This window comes from Hibiscus syriacus, unplaced genomic scaffold, assembly GCF_006381635.1.
Source record: "Hibiscus syriacus cultivar Baekdansim isolate YM2019G1 unplaced genomic scaffold, ASM638163v2 tig00110548_pilon, whole genome shotgun sequence".
Classification (NCBI taxonomy): domain Eukaryota; kingdom Viridiplantae; phylum Streptophyta; class Magnoliopsida; order Malvales; family Malvaceae; genus Hibiscus; species Hibiscus syriacus.
The window spans coordinates 3,136,244-3,162,305 of NW_024062775.1; the positions used below are offsets into that span (position 1 = coordinate 3,136,244).

Below are 26,062 nucleotides of genomic sequence, written 5' to 3' on the forward strand. Positions count from 1 at the left end.
TAATCAAAGGTAAATAACAATGATCGAAAAGATAAATTATAATATAAACTTACAACTTTCTCTTAAGAATACAACTGGGAATCATTTTTGGCCTGACTCTCTTACTTGTCCTCAGCAGAGTCGCCAAGTTGTCGTAACCGTCATTCGAGTGGCCCAGGATGGCGTTTCAACTTAAGGGGATGTTATGGAGTCACCACCAATCATTTTAATTTGGTTTTTCGGATACCATAACTTATCATTGTCTGATCTACAACTTACTAGAAATTTGTCGGATTCGGGAGACGATTACAGTCAGGAAAGGATTATCATCCCTATAATGCCCTTTCGATACCAATTTGATTTTCCGATTGTCTTAATTGCGAAAATTAAAAGTTAAATTAAAATTTAGAAGTTCGATCCTAATTACATACCTTTGACCAATTTTAGAATAGCCTAAAATGTGAAATCGATGTTAAACAACAAATAAAATAAAATAAAATGTAAAATAAACAAATATTAAAGAAGATTAAATTGAAAAGAATTAAAAATAATTAAGGGTCAAATTGATGCTAAATGAAAGTTGCAAGGAGAAATAAAAAGGTTAGAGGGCCAATTTGCAAAATATAAGAAATATAAATAGGGATTAATTTGAAATAATTCATGATTCATGGGCAAAATTACAACAGATGACCAAAATGAATTACACATCAAAACTACAGGGACTGCAAAAATAATTTAAGATTTTGCTAATTATGTTTTGGTTCTCCCTATGAATAGCCCAAAAACCCTTATTTCATTTCATTATTCACACATTTCTTAAAAAATCACTCTCCCCCTCTCTCAAATACCCTCTCCCTTATTTTCTCATCGGCGTATAGCCGATTAAAACCCGACCATACCCCACCGCCCGGACCACCACTCTGGCCATCGCCACTGACGACCAAAAAACCTAAACTACCTCCGAGCTACTCCTCTCAGCACCGTGAACACGAAACCGAGGCCTGATAATCCCAGAACATTCCCTACTGGTGTAGATCTAAACTCGAAGTTTTGGGTTTACCTTTTCCGGTGAGCCTTTTCAACTTTCGGTGATTCTCTGTTCTCGACGAGGCTTCCACGTGTTCCCGACGACCTTCAATGAAACAAAGCTTTAAGCTTTGATTTTTGTTTTTGCTTTCGAACATTTTTTGCTTTTTACTTTGGCTTGGGTTTTTCGTATATTTTTTGTATATTGCTTTGTTTCTTCCGTGCCCTTCCTTAGCTTTATCGAAGGCCTTTTATAGTCTTCGAAAATGGAAAAATTCCCTTGAATCAAGTTGTTAAAATCCCAATCTTGTTGGGATTCACTTGTATGTTCGGTTGTGGCTGATTCTCTCGGCATGTTGTTGCTGAAAAAATAAGGGACATTTTCCCCTTCGATTTGCTCCGTGTTTTGCTCTGATTTGCTTGATGTTTCGATTTGGCGTCGGCGCGTGGCCCTTATGCGCTATTTGATGTCCCCCTTGTGGCTCCCTTGCTAAGTACAAAACCCTAGCCTCTGTTGGGTCAGGCATAAGGGCTTAGGCCTTATTGGGCTCCCACCGGGCTTGCTTGCTGGGTTAGGCTTGCTTATCGGTTGGGCTTCACTCTGGACCCAATTTGGACTTGACTCTTTATTGGACCTAAAAATAAAAACATTATTAATAAATAATATAATAAGAAATAATGAAATATAATATAATAACTATACTATATATTATATAATTGAAAATTCTAGACGAAAATGGGTGTATACAATTTTATAACGAGCAAAGGAAGAAAAAAGAAGGCAGCCTAAACCATTCAACCCCGTTTACCTTCACTTGCACTCCACACTTCAGCCTTTCTTCTTTAAAGCTGAAAGATATAGTTTCTGAATTTTCCTGATCAATATTTCTTTTGAAGATGGCAGTGGTGCTGGCAATGGTGATTGATGGCTTGGGATTGCTTGTTAAGACTCTCCGAGGCATGCAAGAGAGGCGGTTCTCTGCAACTTATGATGCTGTGAGTTCAGCTGCTACTTCCATTACAATGGCATTTGTTGTCTGCCTTTTGTCCATTCATAGGCATGCAAGACCAGGGATTGGTATTGGTTTTGACTTCACTTGACCATTACTTCCTTCTCTTTTTTCATCCTTTCCACTATTGAAATTTTAATAGTGTCCATCTCTTTAAGATCATGTTGTTTTATAGCATTGTTAATTGCTGCAGTTCAAGCTTTTTATAGTGATCAACAAGAAAATATATGTGCGTGTGTGTGTTATATCAGCATTTTTTTCACGGATTAATGTATTTTCCAAGTTGTAGTGTGGTTGTTAGGTATAAACTCGTGCTTTCTGTTCAAGCTTATTCTAGTTGGTTCATGCATAGAAAATCCGAAGTTTGGAACTTAAGATATGCAATACTGATTCTGGCCGTATAGGAAGAAGAAAGCTTATAGACCGGTTGTCTCTGCAAAATTAAGATCAAAAGTGGATGGTTTTGCAACAACAACAAAATGATCTGTAGGTGACACTTTTTTTTATATGATTTGACTGGTAGTTAGTTAGATGGGCATGTTTCCGGTTCTTTTATTAGGTTTGAAATCTAGAAACCTATGTATTTCGGTTAAAAGCACCTATTACTCTGTAAAAAAATGTACAATTATAATAATTTGAACGTAAAAATAATATGAACATGTCATGAATATAATTTTTTTAATTTAATTATTATAAAAAATATGTCATGAATTAAAATTTAAAACACGAAGTGAACATATATTTTTATTTAAATTAAAACACAATAATAAACTATACAAGATATAAAAATAATTAATTCATGATACAAAACAACATAAACATAATAATTAAAGAACAAAAGAAATATAAATAAAACATGAATACTACTATGTGTTTGAATATTTAATAAAATAAATTTTTGAAATTTATATTTTTGGTATATTTATAATACTTTGGATATGCAAAATAATAAAAGCTCAAATCGTTTCTTTTTATCTTCTTTTTTTCCTTATAATAATAAATCCAAAAAAATCCTGGATTACTGCTATACGATCTTTATACTTAAACTTAAGTGCAAAGAAGAAATCGACAAATCTAAGGGTGACGATCAGTGAAAATTTGAGATAGCCTTTTATTCAAAAGCAGTCATTACAAAGCTATAAAATACAAATTTCTACACCAATGTAGCAACCTTTAGTGCATCTTCATTTCTTCCTCTTAAAATGACTGAACCCACTTCACTCACTACGAGTCTTTTAGAAGGCCTAATAAAGAGAACAGTAATTAATCAAGCGATTAATTATCTAGTACACGATATGAACTACAGAAAGGAAACGAGGAGTTTCCTTGATGCCAGAAACAGGATAAGGATATAGGAAACAAAGGTGTCACTAATAAAGGAAACGAGAAACGTGCTTAGTTTAGATAAAGGATCAAATTTAATTGATCCAGCATACTAATTTTACAGATGATAATGGGAACCTGGAATTGCAGGGTTTCTCTCTTGTTAGGCCTGCAGATACCCCTTCTCCTCCAGGTAAGATATCACAGTTTCAGCCATTTCGCATGGGGAAGCACAGATGTTTCCCTTTTGTGGCAATTCTAGCTGCAAAATAGGGGGAAAGGGTTGAGCTTCAATTTAAATGTCGGAATATGAGATTCAAAGAAAACCAAAGTGGAAAGCATGGCCGTTCTGAAAACTAGTCTCAAGTGGGCCTTGACATCTATCATATTCATACAACCATATCCATCCATAAGACCACACTAGCAAGTAAGCCTGGACAGTCTTAAAGCCATTTCAAGATTTGTGTCAGCTAAATTTTTTATGTTCGGAACATAAAGGATGTTATGTGTATCTTTGAACAAATATGAGCCTATGACAAACAAGAAAGGTACCCCCATTATATGCATATACCTGACAATTCAGGGGGGGTTCATACGGATCATCGATACCGGTAAAACCTACAAAGCGAATATGACATAAGCTACTATTCGATATGAGCTTATACCCATCTTCAGATACAAAAACCAATGGGGAAATAAACCTTTAATTTTTCCAGCTCTTGCAAGCTTGTATAGGCCTTTTGGGTCCCTTGCCTCGCATATTTGGAGTGACACATTCATGAACACCTGTTCAAAGCATTGCCCGGTATTTTCTTAGTGCAGTGTAGAGCCTTCTGATGCAAAGCCCTTTCTCATAAATAAGATCAAAGCCCTCAATATTTCAGGTTTCTTAAAAGCAGCATGTACCTCAATGAAATCTCCTTCCGGCAACAATGCACGAGATGCATCCCTGTCTTTTCTGTAGGGAGATATTACACTGGCAATGCAGATGATGCCTGCATCAGCAAAGAGTTTTGCGACCTCTCCTGTAGGTAAACCGAGAACAAGCTGTAACTTGTAACCATCAGAATAAGAGAGCAAAAGGATAAACCAAAACAGAACTATCATGAGGAATCAGACGGCCTTTACCAATCCTTCGTATGTTTTCTGCCCGATCCTCTGCTTTAAAACTAAGGTCACAGTTTAAGCCATGCCGAACATTATCACCATCAAGGACATAAGCCAACTTTCCCCTTGAATACAAGGCATGGCACAGAGCACATGCCAGAGTGCTCTTTCCTAATTCATAGACCATAGTAAGAGAGGGGGGGAGAGGGAGAGGGAGAAACACAAAGTGCAAAAGTTAAGACGTTGGAACACACTTTTCAGTTTAGCAAGCAGAAACTAACAAAGAAAACGTTCTTTTATTTATTTTGAATTTACAGATTCGTCCAGAGGTAAAAGACCAATCTTTCAGTTTTTGTTGTTTTAGCACATACAAAAGACTATTAAAGCTAGTCATAATCAAGCAGCCATCTTATATACGCAGGCACAACAGAAAACAATATATAAAATAATGGAAATAAAAAGATTAGCAAAAATTTCACCATTCAAAGTTAAACGAACCTGAGCCACTGAGACCTGTAATCCATATGACACAACCCTTTTGCTGAAGTAACTCTTGCCGATTAAGTTTTCCAATCGAACTTTTGTGCCATACAATGTTTGTTGCCTTGCCGTTTGTTGCTATCTGGTGGGGATTTTCACCTAGTTAGACGTTTGAAATCAGAAAACCCAAAGTGGATAGTGGATACAATTGGAAAGAAACCATATACTAAAGAATTCATGAGTTTGCGCCGTCATCATTGCCAGTAATTCCATGGAATGGCCAAAGTGTTCATACGAATATTATAGAACAATGTTTCCCAAAATGAGGAATTCATTACTAAAATGATCAGCATATAGAGATAGTGTAAAATTATAAATATTCAGATCTGAAAGGCTGACGCTTAAGGATTCAGATGTATCCAGTTGATTTATTCGGTACTGTCATCAGAAAAACAGGAGCCCAAGCTAAAATGTATAATCAAAGGGTTTATGTAACCGATTACTTCCCTTTTTTGAAAAATATTATTTGTCTTTCAGATGAAGTGTTGTGGTTGTTCTTCTAATCTCCATTTCAATCTGGAATATCTACCATTTCACAAAATTGGCCAAACAATTTTATTTGGCAATAACTAATTTACAGAAGAGTCATAAATGTTAATGCTTGCAAGTCTGCAAAACCCAATTAAGCTGAAAATAACTTTGAAAATCAATCTAATTATCTCTTCCATCATTCCACGAAATTTCTATTACAGATACTCCTAGTATAAAAATTCTTTTCTATATATAAGATTTGTCCCTTTTATAAATAAATAGTGAAAAAATCAAATATATATCTTTAATTTTCTTTAAAATGGAATAAAAATCCTGAACCAAATTCTTGACAATAAAAATAAAATCAAACACATGACCCATGAATTTTTCTTTTTTTAAACAATAGTACCAGAAATAGCAGCAGCGGGATCAGTCGCAATCGGCATGGACGATTCCTCCGTCGCCTGAACCAAGCTCAGCTTAGCATTGTTGCCTCTCCTCAACCTCATAGAAAGCGACGACGCCGGGAACGGAAACATCACGAAGCTAGCCTTATCCACCGGTTCCAAAGGCCCACCATCGAAAATGGAAGAAGAACAACAAATCGCCGGCCGTAGAGCCTTGAGCACAACCATCTTGATTATAATTTTTTAATAATTAAAAAAACAATGGTTGTGAGTTGAAACAGCCAAACAGGAGGAGTTGACGGCAAAAGACGTGATTAAAAATCCAAATTCATTTTGATTCCATGTTTTATAAAATGAAGAAAGGACGTGGAATGGCTGGGACTCTATTATTTTTATTCCACGTGTAATTTTCCCATTTCTTTTTTCGGGTAAAAGTCCTATTTGGTCATCTATCTATTTCATAGTTTCTGTTTTGGTCACCTAACTAGTTTTTTCAAAATCAACCTTATGTTTTACTTCTATTTTGGTCATCAATTGTTAAAAATTTAAGGGTGATGTTGACATATCATCATAAGATAATGACATGTCAACATTAAAATATAACAATAAAAAATTTAATTCACTATCAACGTTAATTTTTTAACGATAAATGATTAAAACATAACAAAACGTAACGTCATGTGTAATTTTTTTTTTAAAAAGATATGTTAAATGACCTAAATAAAAAAAAGTAATAGGTAGATGACCAAGTAGGGAATTTATTCTTCTTTTTAAGACGTGAGAGTGGTGGACAGGTGGGCAATGGAGAGTGGATGAGGTCCAAAATCCCACGTCACGGTCATAATTGTGCAGACTCCAAACTCCCGACGCCAGGGATAAATTATTAATATCTATTTATCATCTACGTTTCATTATTACGTAATTATTATAATCAATTTAATAACTTAAATTTTTAAGGAGAGTAATGAGATTAAATAAAATATATGCTTTAAAGTAGCTATATATTTCGTAAAAGCTTTAAATAAGACAATACTATATTTATTATGGTAACAAAAATACAAAATATTGATCATTAAATTTTATTGTAGGTTAGAAGGTGGGTGAAAGTGTAATTAAAAAATATGAAGGATTTTATTAAAATTTTATAATTTATAAAAAAATAAAAAATTATAATTTTAAAATATTTTTAATTTTTAAAATTAAATTATAAATTCTCAAATGGATTTAAATTTTTTTCTTATTTTTAATTATTATTTAAAAATTTTAAAAGAAAAAAAATTTAGTTACAATTGAGGGGTCAAATATGATATTATTTATTAATTTAATATATTATATTTTTCACTTAATAACATTTGAGACTAATAATGCAGTTCTCATTTTAAAACAAAAATAAAAATATAATGTTTATTTGTTTATATTTTAAAATTTTAATAATAAAAAAATCAATTTTTAATAATTATTTTGTAAACTTTATCTAAAAGATGTGAAAAATGGGGGCTCTATATACCAAACACTAAACATTGAAAACTGAAGAAAATAATAATTGTATCTAAAAAGTGGTGCAATATATGTTACTATTCAGATCTTTCACATTGAGGTCAAGGATGAATGTTTATGTAACCGAATTTGAATTAGGTTTGACATCATAGTTTGAAAATACTAGTTGAAAATGATTAAATTTTCTGACAAGGAACTTTATTAATTTTAATAGTGATAGCAAAAATAATAGGTGATACATGAATTATGACTATGGTTGCATAGATAAAAACATCCACAATGTAAGATTCAAACACTATTTATACCAAATCAAAATCTCTAATCTCTGGTGTGGAAGATCCCAGTGCTCTTTCTTTTGGACCGCCAATGAACCGGAAACTAGCCGAGGAAGGAGCTCCAAGGTATGATCTTTCAATCTTATTCCCTGAAACGTAACGGAAACTAGCTGACCGGCCCGATTCCATCACATCTCTAGACCCACCACCGGTTCCTTCAATAACATTCTCATCAGACTCCTGCAATATCTTTTTCATGCAAAGCAACTGTTTTTCCAGGGTTTGGATCCTGGAACTCGTGGCGTCCATTGCTGCCTTGAGTTGAGCCGTTTCCCGCTTGGTGGCGTCGCGTTCGAGGATTTCACCGACCGTGATGTTGTCGTCAACGTCGTCGTTGCTGTTGCTGGTTCTAGGGCGATGGCTACGCGATAAATGGTGATTGGCGGCTGAGAAAATGGTGCGGCGGGTATTGAGTTGTTCCACCAACATGGCTCGGACCACGAAACGCAATGGCATTCGAGGGTTTTGCACTGCATGTAAGAGGAGTTGAGGCAAGAGCTTGTTTCCTAGACATTTATGTATGAAATAGGCTCCTTTAATTGTACCCTAGAAAATCAAGCGAGCCCTTAATTCGAATTATGTAACTCAATGTTTGAAAAATAGTAATCAAACAAGTTCTTAAACATTGAGAAATTAATAACTATTTAATTATGATTTTTTAAATAAGATTTCTTAGAATTCATGACTTTTCAAAATAATGACTTATTTAATAATGATTTTTTATGTAAGTACTCGTTTTATTTATAATTCAAATCAAGGGCTCACATGAATTTTTGATACAATTAGAGATATTTATTTGATATACAAGCTTAATTATTAAAAATAAGTCAATTAAATGATTAATGTGATAACTTTAATTTGATTGTTGGTTGACACAATTCTTATTATAATATAGTAAAAATTTAAACTCTAATATGATTAAGATTGAAATACCTAATAAAATAATAATATATTTGTGATTTAAGTTTAACAAATTATAAATTCCATTTAAAAACCCTAGCCGCTTTCTTCTTCCTCTTCTCTCTTCCTTTTTCTTTTCTTCTTTACAATTTGTGTCAATTTTTTTGATCAATTTAACTTTTTTCTTCTTTAATTTTATTTAACCGGTGGTGCACCAGTTTTGATGTTGGTTGTCGCCCACCGGTTATATTTTTCTCTTTTTCTTATTTTTAGTTTTTTTAATAAGAATAATTATGTCTTTGTGATATGTTTCTTTGCCTTTATGTCACATTTATCTATGTCTTTTGTGACACGTTTTTTCTTTTCCTTTTGGTAACTTACAGTTTTTTGTCGTTGTTTTCGTTTATCTTTTTTCTTTTGGTTGGATTTGACATCGCCACGACTGATCAAGATAATGCTTATTTGTTATCATGATGATATTCTCTACTTTGGACCTTTGGATATGCGTTTTACATTCGTGGATAGTTTTTTTACGGTTTTTTACTCTGATTTGTGATTTGTCGGTGGCTTTTAGTAACTTCATCCTCTTTTTTGGTTCGTTTGATGATGCACTCAGATTTGTTTGTATCTTTATTTTGTTCGAGCTTTTTTGGTTAGGTTTTTTAACCTTTTACTTTTTTGGTCCTTGTGTGATCTAAGTGGCTAGTTTTTGTGTCAATGATTATAGGAAAATATCCTAATTATAATTTTGTTTACGTTTACTTATACTTGTAAATCTTCATTGTAATTCTAGATTTTTTCTATTTTTAATCAAACTAGTGGTTTTCTGTCGAAATAATAATAATAATAAAATTGTGATGATTTTAAGTTTGAAATTAATAAGGAAAATTAAATATTAAAATTAATCAAAATCTAAGGATTACTAAAATTAATAGATAGAGACCAAACAAAATAGCTGGTCCAACCTACACAATCTTAAATATTAAATGAACCACACACTACAGCTAAGTTTCTAAATACACCTTTGTTCAAAAAAAATTCTAAATACACCTATTAAAGAAGTTCATATATGATTTTTTTCTAGCCTTTTAAACCCTATCATAAATACTAGATATATGATAATTAAATGGGAAATTATAATACTCTTTCAAAATATATAAAAAATATGTATTATATATGATTTATTAATTTATATATTTTAAATTAAACTATGATCACTTTATTCATGAGAGGAAATTAATTAACCTAAGTTTTTATATTAGTATAAATCAATACTAATGTATTAATATTAAACTAATCATGTTATTAGTTAAGGAAAAACTATGATCTAACATAATTAAAACCAGTAGTAGCAGTGTTCTTACCTCGAGATAAAAATCAACGATTCCATAAAGCAAATCGTGGTACTCAAATCGTTGGTGCATAGACTCGGTAAGGATTCTGAAATCCTCGGCGCGCAAAGAAATAACATCCTCAAAGCAACCGTCGAAGCCGTTCCCATCCTCCGCTAAATCCATAGCCTCGACGCATCTACTAAAGAGAAACGACTTTGTTTCCGCCTCCGGGAGCAACGTCAGGCAAGACCTGAAAACAATCGCCGCGTACTCTCCGTTGACGGCAATGAATCGATGGAAGTAATTCTCGGTCATCTGCTTCAAGTTACTGTCGCCGTCACCTTTGGTCTCCGTCACCCCGAGGAGTTCCGCTGCTACCAGGAGGGACGCGACGTTAAACATCGTTACGAGGAGGTGAGTCCCGTAACAAAAATTGACAACGAGAGAGAAGGTTTCGACAGTTATGTTTAACGGCGGGGATAACGTGAATTCAGATTGTTGGGTTAATCTCCGCCTTTAACGTTATAAGTTCGGAATTAATACGAAAATGACTATTCTTTACAATATTTCTTGTTATTACAAAATCTGGAAAAATAAAACATTAGAAATACAATAATGTTGCTATATTCCCTTACAATCTAGGTTTAATTCAAAATGTTTAAGTTCTTCAAATAGGAAATGGTGGAAAATTGCTCTTCAAATAAATTTTTAAAAAAAATTTATTAATCATTAAACCCAATAAGGAAAAAAAACATTTTGGATGAAAATCAGATAACCAATCCAGATCAAAGCAATCAAGTAGTACATAAATATATTAGAAAATTCCCCAAATTAAAAAAAAAGGGAAAACATAGCTTATGAAGATGAAAAGCAGTTCCCAGTACATGTATCAATACGGGTGACCCCATCCGATATGAGGTGTTATATTAAGGTCATTGAAGAGACCCACGATAAAAATCCAGAAAATAATTTCTTTGTTAAATCATTTCAAATCATAAAACAATTTATAAATATATTGTATTAGTTTGGAAAACATTTAGAAATTAAATTCAAAATCCAATCATACACAATTTCAAAACAAGTTACGAATTCCGATATACATACAAAATGAGACCTACATGTCCCCTAATTACAACTGTATCGTACTCCACAAGAAACACTGAAAGAACTCCCACACTGATGTCGATATTGCACAGGAACGATTCTTTAACCTGAAATGGTGAGTAACAAAGTGGGCTTTAGGAAGCTCAATAATACAAAACTATCAGACGAAGCTAAAGGAAAAGTCAATATATGGAAGCACGATATTTCCTTAGTTATCCAGGTATATACAAGTCAGAGTAAAAAGTTGAGGTCTCACTAATTAATTCTTTAGGTAACAATCAGGAAGCTTACAAATAAGAGGGAATGTTTAGAGAGACAGATTCAGAAGATAGAGTTGAGAAGTCTAGTGTGTTCTAAGAAACTAGAAATAGTAGTTTATTTTAGTAAAACATAGTAATACTCTCCACTCGTACACCATATGCAGCTCCCCAGAACTGCATTCATAAATACCTAAATGGGTATAGGAGTCCAATAAAAAATTATCATAATATAAAGGAATTATCATCTTGATCAGAACTCTAGGGTTCTACCTATATAGTATCCAAGTAAAACAGTTTTAGACAGTACTAGTAATATCATATATCGGGAGCTAGATAAATTTTATATCAGAAAACAAAGATCAGAGATCGGGTATTTATTTCAGATAGCATAATCATAGTATAAGAGTGACAATATAGTTTTCATTTTTAAAACACAAAGTTACCCTCTAACTAAACACTTCATTGTGCAGTTCCCCATAACTTCATCTATACAGATGTAACGAATTACCAGCTTATTTAGAGTTGAACCTCAAAACTCCAGAATCCTATCCATAAAGTACCCCCAATAAAAATCAACTCATACAGATAGTAACCAGTAACCATTAGTATCATAATCAAGAGTTAGATGTATCTAGTATCATAAACCAGAGATTATAAACAATGTTTTGTTTTAAATATCATAGTCATGTTTCTTCTTCTTTTTTAAATTGGAGAAAAATATTTATGTGCATAAGGAACACACTAAAGGATTCAGATATTTTTCCAAAGGCACATTGTGATTATCAGGAAATGAAATAATTTTTTTTACAATTTGATTAGATTTTAGAAACGAGATCTCTATTAAAAGGGTTTGATTACCAACAGATCTAATCAGACATTTAGAAGTTTATACTTTTGAACCATTTATGATTTCAGGTGCACAAAAAGGTAATAAGGAACCTTACATCTGAATTATTTCAGATTCAAATATAACCAAAATGATTCCATTATATAGGCCATTAGGGTATTTTAGTTATTTCACAATCGGGAAAGAACTTGGTAATTTGGTCTAACAAGGATAATATGACGAATTATGGTATTCCATATTTATGATGATTTATTTGCTTTCAAATTCCATCAACAATTTGGACAGAAACACTTCATGAACATTTATTTCTTGCTACCAACTGCATAGTAAACTTGAACATATCACATTCACAACCCATTGTTTAACGTAACTTGAGAAGACAAACATATACTTAAAAGGTAATCCTTCCAAAAATTGTAATAGTAACAAAGGTGACCAACTCACTTAGGTTGTACTCCAAAACCTTTAGTGTCGTTACAACATAATGCTTCGCTGATACTTACATAACTCGTCCACGAAATTTTACTTAATATAGTTCGTGAGGGCAATTAAGTTATTTCAACGCTCGAGGTTATTTCGATCAACTTGGAGTTCAAGGTATTTTGTCCCTTGTAGGGTTTAAAGGTATTTTAGTCATTTCAATACTCAAGGGTATTTTGGTCATTCTCTTTGATTCAGTCGTATGCATCATTCAAGTAATTTAGTTATCAGGTGCTCATTTCAAAATAAAAAAATTCAAGTCATTTTCCATCACGAAGGTTAAAATTAGTTATCTTGACTTTCTAGGCAAAATAAGCCTTTAAAAGGTGAGACAATAGTTTTATCGGGTCAAGTATAACTTTCAGGGCTATTTCCAATTCCAGAGATAATCCTTATCTTTTTATGTCCTAGGGGTATTTTCGTAATCCCTTATCCATGTATTTTTGACATTTAACCCTTAACAAAAATAATCAAATTTAAGGATTCTAAGCTAATTGTTTTACCAAATAATCAATTTAACTTAGAATTATTTCTTATCAATCTTTTAATTTTTATGTGAGTTACCCGAGTCTTATACAATTTGCTAACATCATATTGTATTTTGTTTGAACCTAACAATAATTAACTGTACACGATTGACCATTAACATTCATTCATGCAATAACCAATATCAACCTTTTCCATAAAGCATGCAAAAAGTAGTAATGTAATACCTCAGTTTCTAAGCCACATCGGTCAACCAATTAAATGTCATTCAATCGTTCTCAAACTTGAATTCAATGTCTCATAATATCTCAGATACGTGGAAAAATAAATTACGTCAGAAATGAACTTTAACCAGGAAAAACATATCGAAATGTAGGATTGCATAAAAATAGCTTACCAGGTTTGAATTTTGTGAAACAGACTTCGAATTTGGGCTTAAAACGTCAAAAAACATAAAATATAACTTTTCAAAAAGTTTAATTTTTTGGTCAAAGTCAACGGTCTTGGTCAAAGTCAGGTTGACTCTGACCAGTTTGAGTTAACTCAGATCTATTTGAGTTAACTCGATCGACTCGGTTTGAGTTGACTCGTTAACTTAGCTTCCAGGAGATTTGACCGGCCGAGAAGCACCACATATAGGGGCGGAGCGTAACGACGCGTACGACGATGGTAGGGTTAGTTTCGGGCAGTCGATCACTACTCAATCAATCATAATACTGATGATGGGGAAAATAGTGGTGGTGATATGACCCACTGGTTAGATTTTGGTTGGACGGTGATGGGGATCACAACGGTCAGGGCAATGAGACCAACCGATACCTAAATCAGACGAAATAATAACATAAAGTGACGAACGATGGGTTTTTGTCGAAGCTTCAAAGCTGATTCACGACTAACGGTGATGGTGCTTGATGAGATGAGTACTAAACTTTGGTCGAACTGGAGTGGTACTTCTCTTGGTGATAGTGGTGACGTTCACCAACGGGAGATGCCTGAGATCGAAGCTGAGGAGTTCAAACAACATTTTCAAATGATCTTTCATATTTTTACGATGAAAGATGACATATTTGAGTGGCTGGTTGACAGGGTTAGAATCGCGGGGTGAAGAATGAGTTATTGGGTATGAATGGATGGGTATGAATGGGCTATTTTGTAAATATTTGAAGTTATTGGGTTAGTTTTTTATCTGAAAAAATTATTGGTCATTCTTTGGGTCCCAGGTTCTAACCATTCCAACCTTACGATTCTATTCATTTTTTTATGCAGAACAAAGACAAGTGAATTCTAGGTCAAATCCCATGAACTTCTTGGATATTCAAAAATTATCCTGAAACCTTTAGAATCTAAAAAATTTTATTCCTTTAAATTCTCAATAAATTAATAAGTTAAATTTAAACCAAACAGATTAAAACTAAAGGTGTGACAATTCTTCCCTCATTAAAAAATTGTCCTCGAAATTTATCGGAATCAACCAAATGTGGAAATTGATCCTTTATTGAACTCTATGTCTTTCAGGTAGCTTTCCAGGATCATCTACAAGTACTCCACTGAACTTTTACCATTGAGATACACCCGTTCTGAAGAACTCTCTCATATCCCAAATTTAAAATCTAAACAAATTCTATTCGCAAACACATATAAAATACCCATATTGCTTTTAGGGTTTAGAATCGACTTAAGTTAGTAAACAATTAATCTTATCATCTTACGCATCCAAAGTACATAGAGTTTTGGATATAAGAAACTTGCTTACCTCTAGTGCATCATTTAGGCATAACTGTTTTCTTTTAGACATAACAAAATCACCTTGAGATTTACACTTTTACCAAGTGCACGAACATTATCATTTAATCTCATATTAATCAAATAATTGAGGTAAAAGGTTGATTACTTATCGAGTTCCAAGCTTATAAAATTGAAAAATAATTATTCAAGAAATTTTCCAACTTAGTTCATCAAATCAGAACTTAGGGGAAGTCACCTTGTCAAAGCTTGGATAAGTACCTTGCTCTTCAATCCTCTTGGGTAACAATTTTTAATCTCGAAACACCACATATATGGTTTGGTTATGAGTTTATCATCATAGAACGTCAAGGGCAATAAAACTCAAATTTAGGTCGGGATTTGGGTTAGAGTTTCGATAAAGTAACTCATGCGTTACTCGCGGAGTGATTTCCAATATTAGGATGAATGCTGACATATTATTTTTCTACACAGGTTGAATCATAATGGACATAATACTTAGGTGTACTTATTACAAGGACTAGTCATCGGAGTTGCAGCTTAGAAGAGTACAGTCATAATCTAGGGCATGTACTGATCAGACATCCTATTACAGTCGATCGACCGATCTACCCAAAAGACTCTACTCAACATGGCTCTAATACCACTAAATATAACACCACAAACTGATACATGTGGCTTGATCTGATCTGAGGTGTTACATTAGGGCCACCACCAGAGCGACCCACAATAAAAATCGAGAAATTAAATTTTTTGTTAAATCATTTCAAATCATAAAATAATTTATAAATATAGTGTATTAGTTCCAAAAATATTTACAAATTAAATTCAAAATCCAATCATACACAATTTTAAAACAAGTTACAGACTCCGATATACATACAAAATGAGACCTACATGCCCCCTAACTACAACTATATCATACTCTACAAGCAACACCGAAAGTCTCCCACACCGATGTTAATACTGCACAGGAACGATTATTTAACTTGAAGTGGTGAGTAACAGAGTGAGATTTGGGAAGCTCATTAATACAAAACTACCAAATGAAGCTAAAGAACAAGTTGATATACGGAAACATGCTATTTCCAAGCATATATAGGTCATAGTAAAGAGTTGAAGTCTTACTAATTAATTCTCCAGGTAACAGTCAGGAAGCTTACATATTAGAGGGAACGTTCAGAGAGACAGATTCAAAAGATGGAGTTAGGAAGTTTAGTGTGTTCCAATAAAACCAAAAATAGTAATTTATTTCAGTAAAACAACTTTTTAAAAGACAGTAATATCATTCACATGTACACCATATGCAGTTCCCCAGAACTGCATTCATCAAGACTTACCCTATATCAATGATCAAAACAAAAAAGAATTACCAACTTGATCATAATTGAACCTCAAAACTCTAAGGTCTTACCCATATAGTATCCATGTAAAATAGTTTCATACAGTACCAGTAATATCAAATATCATGAGCCATATATATTTTATATCAGAAAATAAATATCACAGATCAGGTATTTATTTTAGATATCAGAGTCATAGTATAAGAGTGACAATATAGTTTTCATTTTTAAAACATAGAGTTACCCTCCAACCAAACACTCCATTGTGCAGTTCATCATAACTGCATCCATACATACGTAAGGAATTACCAGCTTGATTAGAGTTGAACCTCAAAACTCCAGAATCCTATCCAGAAAGTACCCAATAAAAATCAAATCATACAAATAGTAACTAATAACCATTAATATCAGAATCAAGAGTTAGAAGTATCCAGTATCAGAAACCAGAGATTAGAAACAATGATTTGTTTTAAATATCAGAGTCATGCTTCTTTTTTAAATCGGAGGAAAAATATTTATGTGCATAAGGAACACACTAGAGGATTCATATATTTTCCAGAGGCACTTGTGATTATCAGGAAATAAAACAAAAACTTCTGTAATTTGATTAGATTTCAAAAATATGATCTCTATTAAAAGGGTTCGATTACCGATAGATCTAATCAGAAATTTAGAAGTTGATATTTTTGAACCATTTATGATTTCAGGTGCACCAAAAAAGTAATAAGGAACCTTACACCAGAATTATTTCATATTCATATATAATCAGAATCATTCCATTATATAGGTCATCAGGGCATTTTAATCTTTTCACAATCGAGAAAGAACTTGGTAATTTGGTTTAACAAGGGTAAAACGATGAATTATAGTATTCTAGATTTCTGATGATTTATTTGGCCTTTAAATTCCATCAATAATTTAGACTTCAGCAATGTGGTATATATCGATTATTCAACAGAAACACTTCATGAACATTTATTTCTTGCTACTGACTATACAGTAAACTTGAACAGATCACCTTCACAACCCATCATCGAACGTAACTCGAGGAGACAAACATATACTCAGACGGTAATCCTTCCCAAAATTGTAATAATAACAAAGGTGATCGGTACACTTAGGTTGTACTCCAAAACCCTTGGTTTCGTTACAACATAAAGCTTCGTTGGTACTTACAGAACTCGTCCACAAGCATTTCACTTAATATAGTTTGTGAGGATAATTAGGTTATTTCAGCGCTCAAGTTTATTTCGGTCAACTTGGAATTTAAGGTATTTTGTCCTTTATAGGGTTCAAAGGCATTTTGGTCATTTTAATACTCAAGGGTATTTTGGTCATTCTCTTTGATTCAGTCATATGAATTGCCTGTCCATCTCAGTTGGTAGAGAATAAGGCTCTTAACCTTATGGTCGTGGAATCGAGTCCCACGGTGGGCAATTCATAATTCTGACTGTTGGAGGTTTTCCACGGAAGCTGCTATCAACCTGGCGTTGGGGGCAGCCTACTACCCTACCTCCCCCTTACCCCATTACATATGGGAATAGGGTCAACTAATTTTTTTTATTTCTTTGATTCAGTCATATGAATTATTCTAATTATTTAATTATCGGGTGATTATTTCAAAATAAAAAATTATAAGTCGTTTGCCATCACGAAGGTTAAAAATAGTTATCATGATTTTCTAGGCAACATAAGCCTTTAAAAGGTGAGGCCATATTTTCATTGGGTCAGGTATAGCTTTTAGGGCTATTTCTAATTTTAGGGACAATCTTTATCTTTTTACATTATGGGGGTATTTTTGTAATCCTTTATCCATGTATTTTCGACATTTAACCTTAACAAAAATAATTACAATTTAAGGATTCTAAGCTAATTGTTTTACCAAATAATCACTTTAACTTAGAATTATTTCTTATCAGTCTTTTATTTTTTTATGCGATCTACCCTTGTTTTATACATTTTATTAACATCATATTATATTTTGCTTGAGCCCAACAATAAATAAATGTACATGATTGACCATTAATATTCATTCATACAATAACCAATATCAACATGTTCCACAAAGTATGCAAAAAGTAGTAATGTAATACCTCAGTTTCTAAGCCACATCGGTCGAACAATTAAATGACATTCAATCATTCTCGAAATTGAATTCAATGTCCCACAATATCTCGGATACGTGGCAAAATAAATTATGTTAGAAACAAAATTTAACTAGGAAAAACGTATCGAACGGAAGATAAAATGCATAAAAACATCTTACCAATTTTGAATTTGGCAAATTGGACTTTTGATTCAAGATCAAGACGTCGATAAACATAAAATATGACTTTTTGAAAAATTTAATTTTTTGGACAAAGTCAATGGTATGGGTCAAAGTCAACGATTTAGTCAAAGTCAATAGTTTGATCGGTTTAGATTGACTTGGACCGGTTTGAGTTAACTCGTTCGAATCAGTTGACTCAACTTTCAGAAGATTCAAACGACCGAGAAGCACCACGCGTAGGGGCAGAATGTCGTTGCGCGTGCGGTGGCAGTAGGGTCAGTTTCGGGTGACTGGTCACTTCTCAATCAGTCACAAAGCCAACAACGGGGAAAATAGTGGCGGTAAGGTGATCCACGGGTTGGGTTTTGGTCAGAAAGTGATGGGGATCACAACAGTCGGGACAGTGAGATCAATCAACGTCTAAATCGACCGAAAACGACGAAATAAAGAGACAATCGATTGGTTTTTATCAAAGTTTCCAATGTTGATTTACAGCTAACAGTGAAAATGCATGATAAAAGGAGTACTGGACTTTGTTCAGACCTCTCTTGGTGGCGGTGGTGAAGCTCATCGAAGGTAAATGCCCGAGATCGGAGCTGAGGAGTTCGAACAACATTTTCGAACGGTCTTTCATATTTTTATGATGAACGATGACGTGTTTGAATGACTGGTTGACTGGGTTAGAGTCACGAGGTGAAGATAGAGTTATTGATGGTGGCGGTCGTCAAGCCACTACTAGCTGGATATTGGCGGTCGACGCTAATTGGTATAAGATGGGCATGGTTGGGCTATTTTGTGAAGATTTGAAGTTATTGTGTTAGTTTTTTAGATGAAAAAAATGGTTGTGGGTGTTTAATATCTAACAAAACTCGGTGAAACAAAATAAATATTAATTTCTTATTAGTAATAGTAACCTAGTCTAGTGGCAGGGGCATGGTTGGTCATTCTCTAGGTCCTGGGTTCAAACCACTTCAACCTTATGATTCTATTCATTTTCCTTTTTTCTGTAGAACAAGGACGGGTAAATTGTAGGTTGAATCCCCTGAACTTCATGATATTAAAAAATTATCCTGAAACCTTTGTAATCTAACAAATTTATCCATTTAAATTCTTAATAAATTAATAAGTTATATTTAAAAAAAATAGATTAAAACTATGGGTGTGACACTCGTTGTATTATTAATCAAAGAAATTTGGTTTAGAATGGTGAATAAAACCTCTTTATATAGGGTAATAAGTTATATGAATCTAAGTAACTACTGAATAAAATAATAATAAACTAAAGATAATAATTTGATTTTATTGCGGCCGTCTTTCTGGTGGGCCTGAAATTGAACTTTGACTTGAAAAATGTGATAGAGTCACCACCGATCATTTAAAAACAATTTTAGGTTGATCGGACACCATCTTACATGATCTTCGTTTTACCATAAATATGTCGGGTTTGGGAGTCGGTTACAGTCAAGGAAGGATTAGCACCCTTGTTCTGCCCTTTCGGTACCAATTAATTTGTTGGTTGTCTTATAGTGAAAATTAAAATTAAAATTTAAAAAACCTGATTCAAATTAGTTGGAATTTCTCTAAAAATGTCGAAAATGTTAGGCAAGAAATAATAAATAAATGTTAAATAAATCAAAGGGGAAAAATAAAAAAAATAAAACAAAAACATAAAAATAAAAAAAAAAAATAATAAATCAAAGGAAAAATAGAAAAATAGAAAATAAAAATAAATCAAAGGAAAAAATGAGATAAATAATAATAATAATAATAATAATAATAATAAATATTAAATAAATCAAAGGTCAAGAAAAAAATAAAATAAAATAAAAAGTTAAATTTTAAAAATAATAAAATAAAACAATATAAAATAATAATAATAATAATAATTTTTAAAAAAATATAATAATAATAATAATAAATTAAAGGATCAAATTGAAACAAATTAAAATTAATGAATTAAATTGGTACTAAAAATGAGCTGCAAGGGAAAAATAAAGAGTTAGAGGGGTTAAATTGTAAAAAATGTAAATTATAAATAGGACCGAATTGAATAAATTGAAAATTCAGTGGCCAAATTGAGCATAATGACCGAAATGAATTACACTTCAAAAATTTGGGGACGACGAAAAGGGTTTAATAATCCCTTAATTACAATGTAGTCCTTGGTATATAAATACCTAAAAATCCCCTATTTCACTTCATTTTCAACATATCCTCAAAACACACCTTCTCCCCTAAACGAGAGAAGCTATCAACCCATCCAACCGGCCCCGATGGCCGGCCATTGCCTAGTGGCCTCCCCGTCGCGGCGGCCGAAAAAAAAACAAAATCACCCAGAAAACTCTCCTCAACCCCTCGATCCCAAAACTGAAACCCAAATTTCATTAAAAAAAAAAGCCCTGAATAGCGTAGATCTACACCTAAACTTTCAGTTTTACCTTTTTAGATGAAAACTCTTCGCTTTTCCGGCGACCGTTCTTCTCCCGAGCCGACGCCACGCACTGGTTTTTCACTCTATTTGTTGCTTTGGATGTGGGTTTTTTTGTTGGATTTATTTGGTGGTTTTTGAATGTTTTTTTTGTTGTATTTTTTTTGTGTTACTCCGATCAATAGTTGTTCACCGTTGTATTTCGATGTTTTAGCTTTTTGCTGGTATTGTTGTTGTGTTTTGTTCGCCGTTGATGTCCTTGTTGGTTCGATTTGGTGGGGTATTTATACCCCACCGTCAATGGTTTGGTTCCAGGATTCACGTGGTTTTTTGCCACGGTTGCGAAATCTTCTGGGCTGTTTACGGTTCGTGTGGTTGTGGGTTAATCGAAAACCCTTGGATGGTTCAGTCCTAGGATCTCGGTCGGCAGTTTTGAAAGTTTGACTAGCGCGTGGTCCTCACGGCCCGTTGAGAACCTCATTTATGGCGCTAGTGCTAAGTGTAAAAAACCCTAGACCCTTGTTGGGCTTCCCACCGGGTCTGCTTGCTTGGTCAGGCTTTCAGGCTCGGTTGGGCTTTGACCCGAACCTGGACTTTGGACCTGGACCACAATGAAAATAAAATTATTAAAATGAAATAAGATAAATAAAAATAAATAAATAAATAATATATATATTTTAAAATATTTTAAAACTATATTATATATATATATATATATATATATTAAAACAGTTTTCAAAACTATATATTATATAATTTTCAAAAAAAAAATTAAAAAAACCATATATTATATATGTTATCAAAATGTTTTCAAAAAACTATATAATATATATACATTTTCAAAAATCGTTTTCAAAACTATATATTATATATATATTTCAAAAATCATTTGCAAACTATATAATATATATATTAATAAAATAAAATAAAACAATTCGAACAAAAATGAGAGTCTACAGATTCTATGCTAATTCCTAATAAAAATAATAATAAACTAGAGATAATATTTTAACTCTATCTTAATTCCTAATAAAATAATAAATATAATCCTAAAAGATAATGTATCATGCTATATTAAATTATATTTCAAATAATCAATCAAATATTGATAATTCGTAATATTTACAAAATCACGTATTAATTACATATAGAAATTTCTGCATGCGTTATCTTTACTAAAATAAATGTATCTTAACTTCTCAACATCGGATTGATGTATTTCAAGTACTGTTGGAAAACTAAAAGATAGTCTGTCGCATATCCAGAAGACATGTTAATCAAATAACACTTGGATCTCATTTAGAAAGTCGTCTCAAGTCTGCTCTTGTTTTGATTTTCTTTTCCAAGACTAGATAGTGTGGATCTATTGAAAGAGATAACTCATCTTCCTTTGATACGAGCCTTGTGGTGCATGTATCAATTTTGAAATTATATTAATATTTCAACCATTTAAATTGAGATGGCACTGTTATAAAATGTTTCTCATGTATAATAAATAAATTAGAAACTTTTAAAAAAATCAATATAATCTATTTAAAAAGTCATATTATTTTAAAAAAAATTAAAATATTATTCAGAAACTTTTAAAAACGTTTTTGAGAATTATAATTTGTATATATTTCAAATTATTTACTAGTTATATATATTGTTAATTTTATATTTTATAGATTTTATACACATTTTTATATTTTAAAGATTTTTAGATTTTTATGATTTTTTTGGATTTTTTACTTTTATCATTTAAATTATAAAAGTGTCATATCAACTTAAATAATTGAGATAACGATAAAAAAATTCAAAGCAATTAATATTAACGGTATATTAGAACTAATGAATGAAACAAAAATTATTTTTAAAATAACAAATGAGGAAAGAAAATAGATATTGTATTAAATTCTTTTGATCTCACATCTTTTATATTAACAATCATCTTACATCATATAAAACAACTTATCTCATTGGTTAAAAAAATCGTCGTTATTCCAAAGATCATGGGTTTGAGTATCAACGAATGTAGTAGAGTGATTGAGCATTTTATTGTTAAATGATTGAGAATATTTAAAATAAATACTACTCTAATCACCTTAGTTTAATAAAAAAAATATTTCATAATTATAATAACTAGCATTTATGTTATAAAATAGATAGTTTTTTAATTTATAAAAATGTTAAAACTATAAACATTTAATTTTATTTTACATGAAGTTATATTATTTAATTTTGGGTAAACTATGCGAATAATTTCATTTGTTTTTGGTCTGACCGACTTTGGTCACAAATTTAAACATAAATGATCTCTAACATTATCGATTCGTTCGATTTTAGTCTTCAACCGTTAACAAAGAAGTTACAATATTCTTTTGAGCGTAACTCTGAAAATCCTAACCTCAAACCAAAAAAAATCTCAAAAATTGTTTTGAGCGCAACATTTTCTTCTTATTCTTTTCCGTTAACAACATTAATATTGTTTACCCTTTAAACAAAACACTCTTGTTTAGCCAAGATGAGTTGCATCATGTTTAATGTAACTTTTGGCCACCTCTTGCATGGCTTAAGCACCAACATCTCCGCCACCGTCAGCAGCTACCCCGATACCGATACCGACACCAACATAAACTCTAACACCATCTCCAACACCAACCCGACCCCATCTCCAACTCCATCTCCAGCTTCAACATTCCCATCGACCATCGCCATCTCTGACAACTTCTTCATCTTATCATTCACTAATCTCTTCCTCTCCTACTCTTACCCCATCAGGTGAAGTTGCTCCAGCTTCCGAGCCTGCGGCTGTGCAAGGCCTTCTCCACCCTCTGCGGCCTCCATCAACAGCCTTTTCATTGGTGCAACTGCTCTTGCTGGCCTGCCATTACCGTTGCTTCTGTTTTGACATAAGAATGTGAATAAGTTGTTTTCAAATCTTTCTTTTTCACTCTCTTTTCTTCTTTCGAGTAGTCCTTTTTTTTGGTTTTTATAATTTATTTGTCATGTATGGTTGGTGATTATGATTCCATTATTTGAGGTTTGGGAGGTAAATTAATTATATCAGTGGGTAAGTCATTTTCCTTTTAAATACCCATCATTCGTTCTTTTTCTTCTCCCTTGGGAATGTCCGTCAGTCATTTCCCTTTTGCCTTTGTAACTTTCGTTTATGTTTTTTTCACCCAAATTTTAGCAGGGTTATATTTTAAAGCTCATTTGTTTATTTTGTTCGTCTTTTGGTTGTTTGGTTATATTTGAAACAAATTAAAAGTTAATGTTGTTTTCTTTTTTATTTTCATGTGTTTTTGTTTATATGATATAAAAATATATATAAGAATGGTTAACGAAGGAATTAAGGAGGGTTACCGAGTTTTTGTTGAAGAAAAAGAAGTGGTTTTTTTTTATAAAAAAAATTAATGACACGTAATACATCTGTTAAAGGATTATTGGAAGTAAAAGGTCGAGAGACTAAAATCAATAACATTAGGAACTATAATCAAACGGATCGATAGAATTAGGAACCATCTACCCTTAACTTTTAAAGTGATGATCAAAGTCGATCATACCGAAAACAAAAGGCCTATTCGCATAGTTTACCTTTTAATTTTTTTATAATACATGGCCGTTATATATACGCAGTACACAAAAAAATACAAGACTTTTCTGTTTCTTTGGGCTAAATGTGAACATCCATTAAAATTGATTGGTTACGCATAATGCTCCTAAAAGCCAAAAGAAAAAACAGAGCCACGGATCAAATTTTCTTCCTTTTCTTGAACCAAAAGAATCCGATCGATAAAACAATCTTATCATCAGTAAAAAAGATGGCCGATAGAGTTTCATTGATCAGACTCTTTAAATGTAAGTTTTCTCCTAGTGGTAGCAGAAGAGTTCTCAGTAGCATCACATAGTGAAGAATAATTATACGAAATTTCAGATTTTGGTGTCTTGGATTTCCTCATCTCTATTTCCCGCATCATATTATAGCAGAAAAATACATGTTCCTGCATCAAATATCCAATGCAACATTCACCATAGAGTTCAAAGTTTTACAAAATATGAAAACAAGAAAATAGCTCACAGTTTCTGTGGATCCCCATAATGAAATGAAATCCATCTTCAGCTCCATTGCTTTCCTTGTTATTCTTTCGTCACATGAAGCGGCCGCTGCAATAATCGATGATTGATGCTCTACCGAGTTGATTTCTGGATCGGAAAGATCAATCCTTATTCATAAGAACACAAAGATGAGTTCAAAATGACATGCAGAGCTAGAGGTTCGAATTACCTTTTATTATAACCACAATGTGCTGCAGAGCTTTCGAAACTAATCCTTCGGGTCTGATAGATTCACCATGAAATTTATTGACCAAGTAAGATAAATAAGCGAAAGGCGTTACAGAACTGAGTTTCCATTCCAAAGTAGTATGTAGCAATAACTCCATTCTTTGAATCGTTCTATTATCAAACTGGTAACCTTGTGTGGGAATTCTGATAAAACAGGTACTCTGCACTCTTCCATTTTTGCTGCTATTGATAAACATGCCACCGACAATAATCGGATAGCCCACAATTTCCCATCCTAATCAACACAAAAAACACATTGTTACTCAAAAAAAGCAAGAAACTTTTCATCAGACAATTGCTTAAACAATAAAAAATAAAAGCTTACATCAATGGGCTTCTTCGATCGAAATATATTACAGACGGATATGCCGTATGGATTTGAAACCCAAAGAGTGTTCTTGTCTGTATAAAAAAACAACCTTTTAATCAAAAAGAAATAAGAGAATAGATTAAGAAAGAAATAGGAAGATACACACATTGAAGATCCACTGAATGGCATTCGAGCGAGCACGTTGCAGCCAGTTACTCGGATAATGACTAGAAGTAGTAGAAGTTTCTTTGAACCAAACTCTCAATATACTCATTTCCTCCTTATCATTCGAGTAAAGACTTTCGTCGAAGTCATGTGGTTTTGTTTCAAAACAACAAGCTTCTTCATCGGTTTCATGACACGAGAGTTGAGCAAGAAAAGTGAGTCTCAGACTCTCCCATTTGTCTCTATCAAACTCTGTAGTCTGTACATAGAAAAAGAGACCTCTAAATCTCAACCAAAATAACAAAAACAAAACATGGGTTTGGTCGTTTATTTACAATGACTGGTATAAAGGTTCTGCCGAATCCACGT

General features: G+C 32.7%; 2 protein-coding genes and 1 pseudogene across 4 annotated transcripts; all 3 read right to left on the reverse strand.

The window, feature by feature from the left end:
* Positions 1-3,201: 3,201 nt before the first annotated feature.
* Positions 3,202-6,184, reverse strand: LOC120130584 (adenylyl-sulfate kinase 3-like). Of its 3 annotated transcripts, none has more exons than XM_039147797.1 (8): positions 5,866-6,184; positions 4,944-5,063; positions 4,467-4,616; positions 4,245-4,363; positions 4,040-4,124; positions 3,910-3,956; positions 3,454-3,600; positions 3,202-3,413 (listed from the first exon to the last, which is right to left on the reverse strand). In XM_039147797.1, exons 1-7 carry the CDS (start codon positions 6,089-6,091, stop codon positions 3,502-3,504), a joined length of 846 nt encoding a protein of 281 aa, XP_039003728.1. In that variant the 5' UTR covers positions 6,092-6,184; the 3' UTR covers positions 3,202-3,413; positions 3,454-3,501. The 3 variants fall into 3 exon arrangements, 2 of the variants coding, with proteins under 2 accessions (XP_039003728.1, XP_039003727.1); XM_039147796.1 differs by having other exon boundaries at positions 3,225-3,413; positions 4,944-5,084; XR_005516849.1 differs by lacking the exon at positions 3,910-3,956 and having other exon boundaries at positions 3,227-3,413; positions 4,944-5,084.
* A 1,475-nt stretch (positions 6,185-7,659) lies between these two features.
* On the reverse strand, positions 7,660-23,586 carry LOC120131020 (BTB/POZ domain-containing protein At3g49900-like). The gene is made up of 7 exons (XM_039148135.1): positions 23,485-23,586; positions 21,425-21,490; positions 20,688-20,828; positions 16,437-16,538; positions 11,034-11,140; positions 9,960-10,443; positions 7,660-8,241 (listed from the first exon to the last, which is right to left on the reverse strand). The coding sequence occupies exons 1-7, from the start codon at positions 23,584-23,586 to the stop codon at positions 7,660-7,662; spliced, it is 1,584 nt and encodes a 527-aa protein (XP_039004066.1).
* A 51-nt stretch (positions 23,587-23,637) lies between these two features.
* On the reverse strand, positions 23,638-25,802 carry LOC120131021 (annotated as a pseudogene).
* Positions 25,803-26,062: the final 260 nt, after the last annotated feature.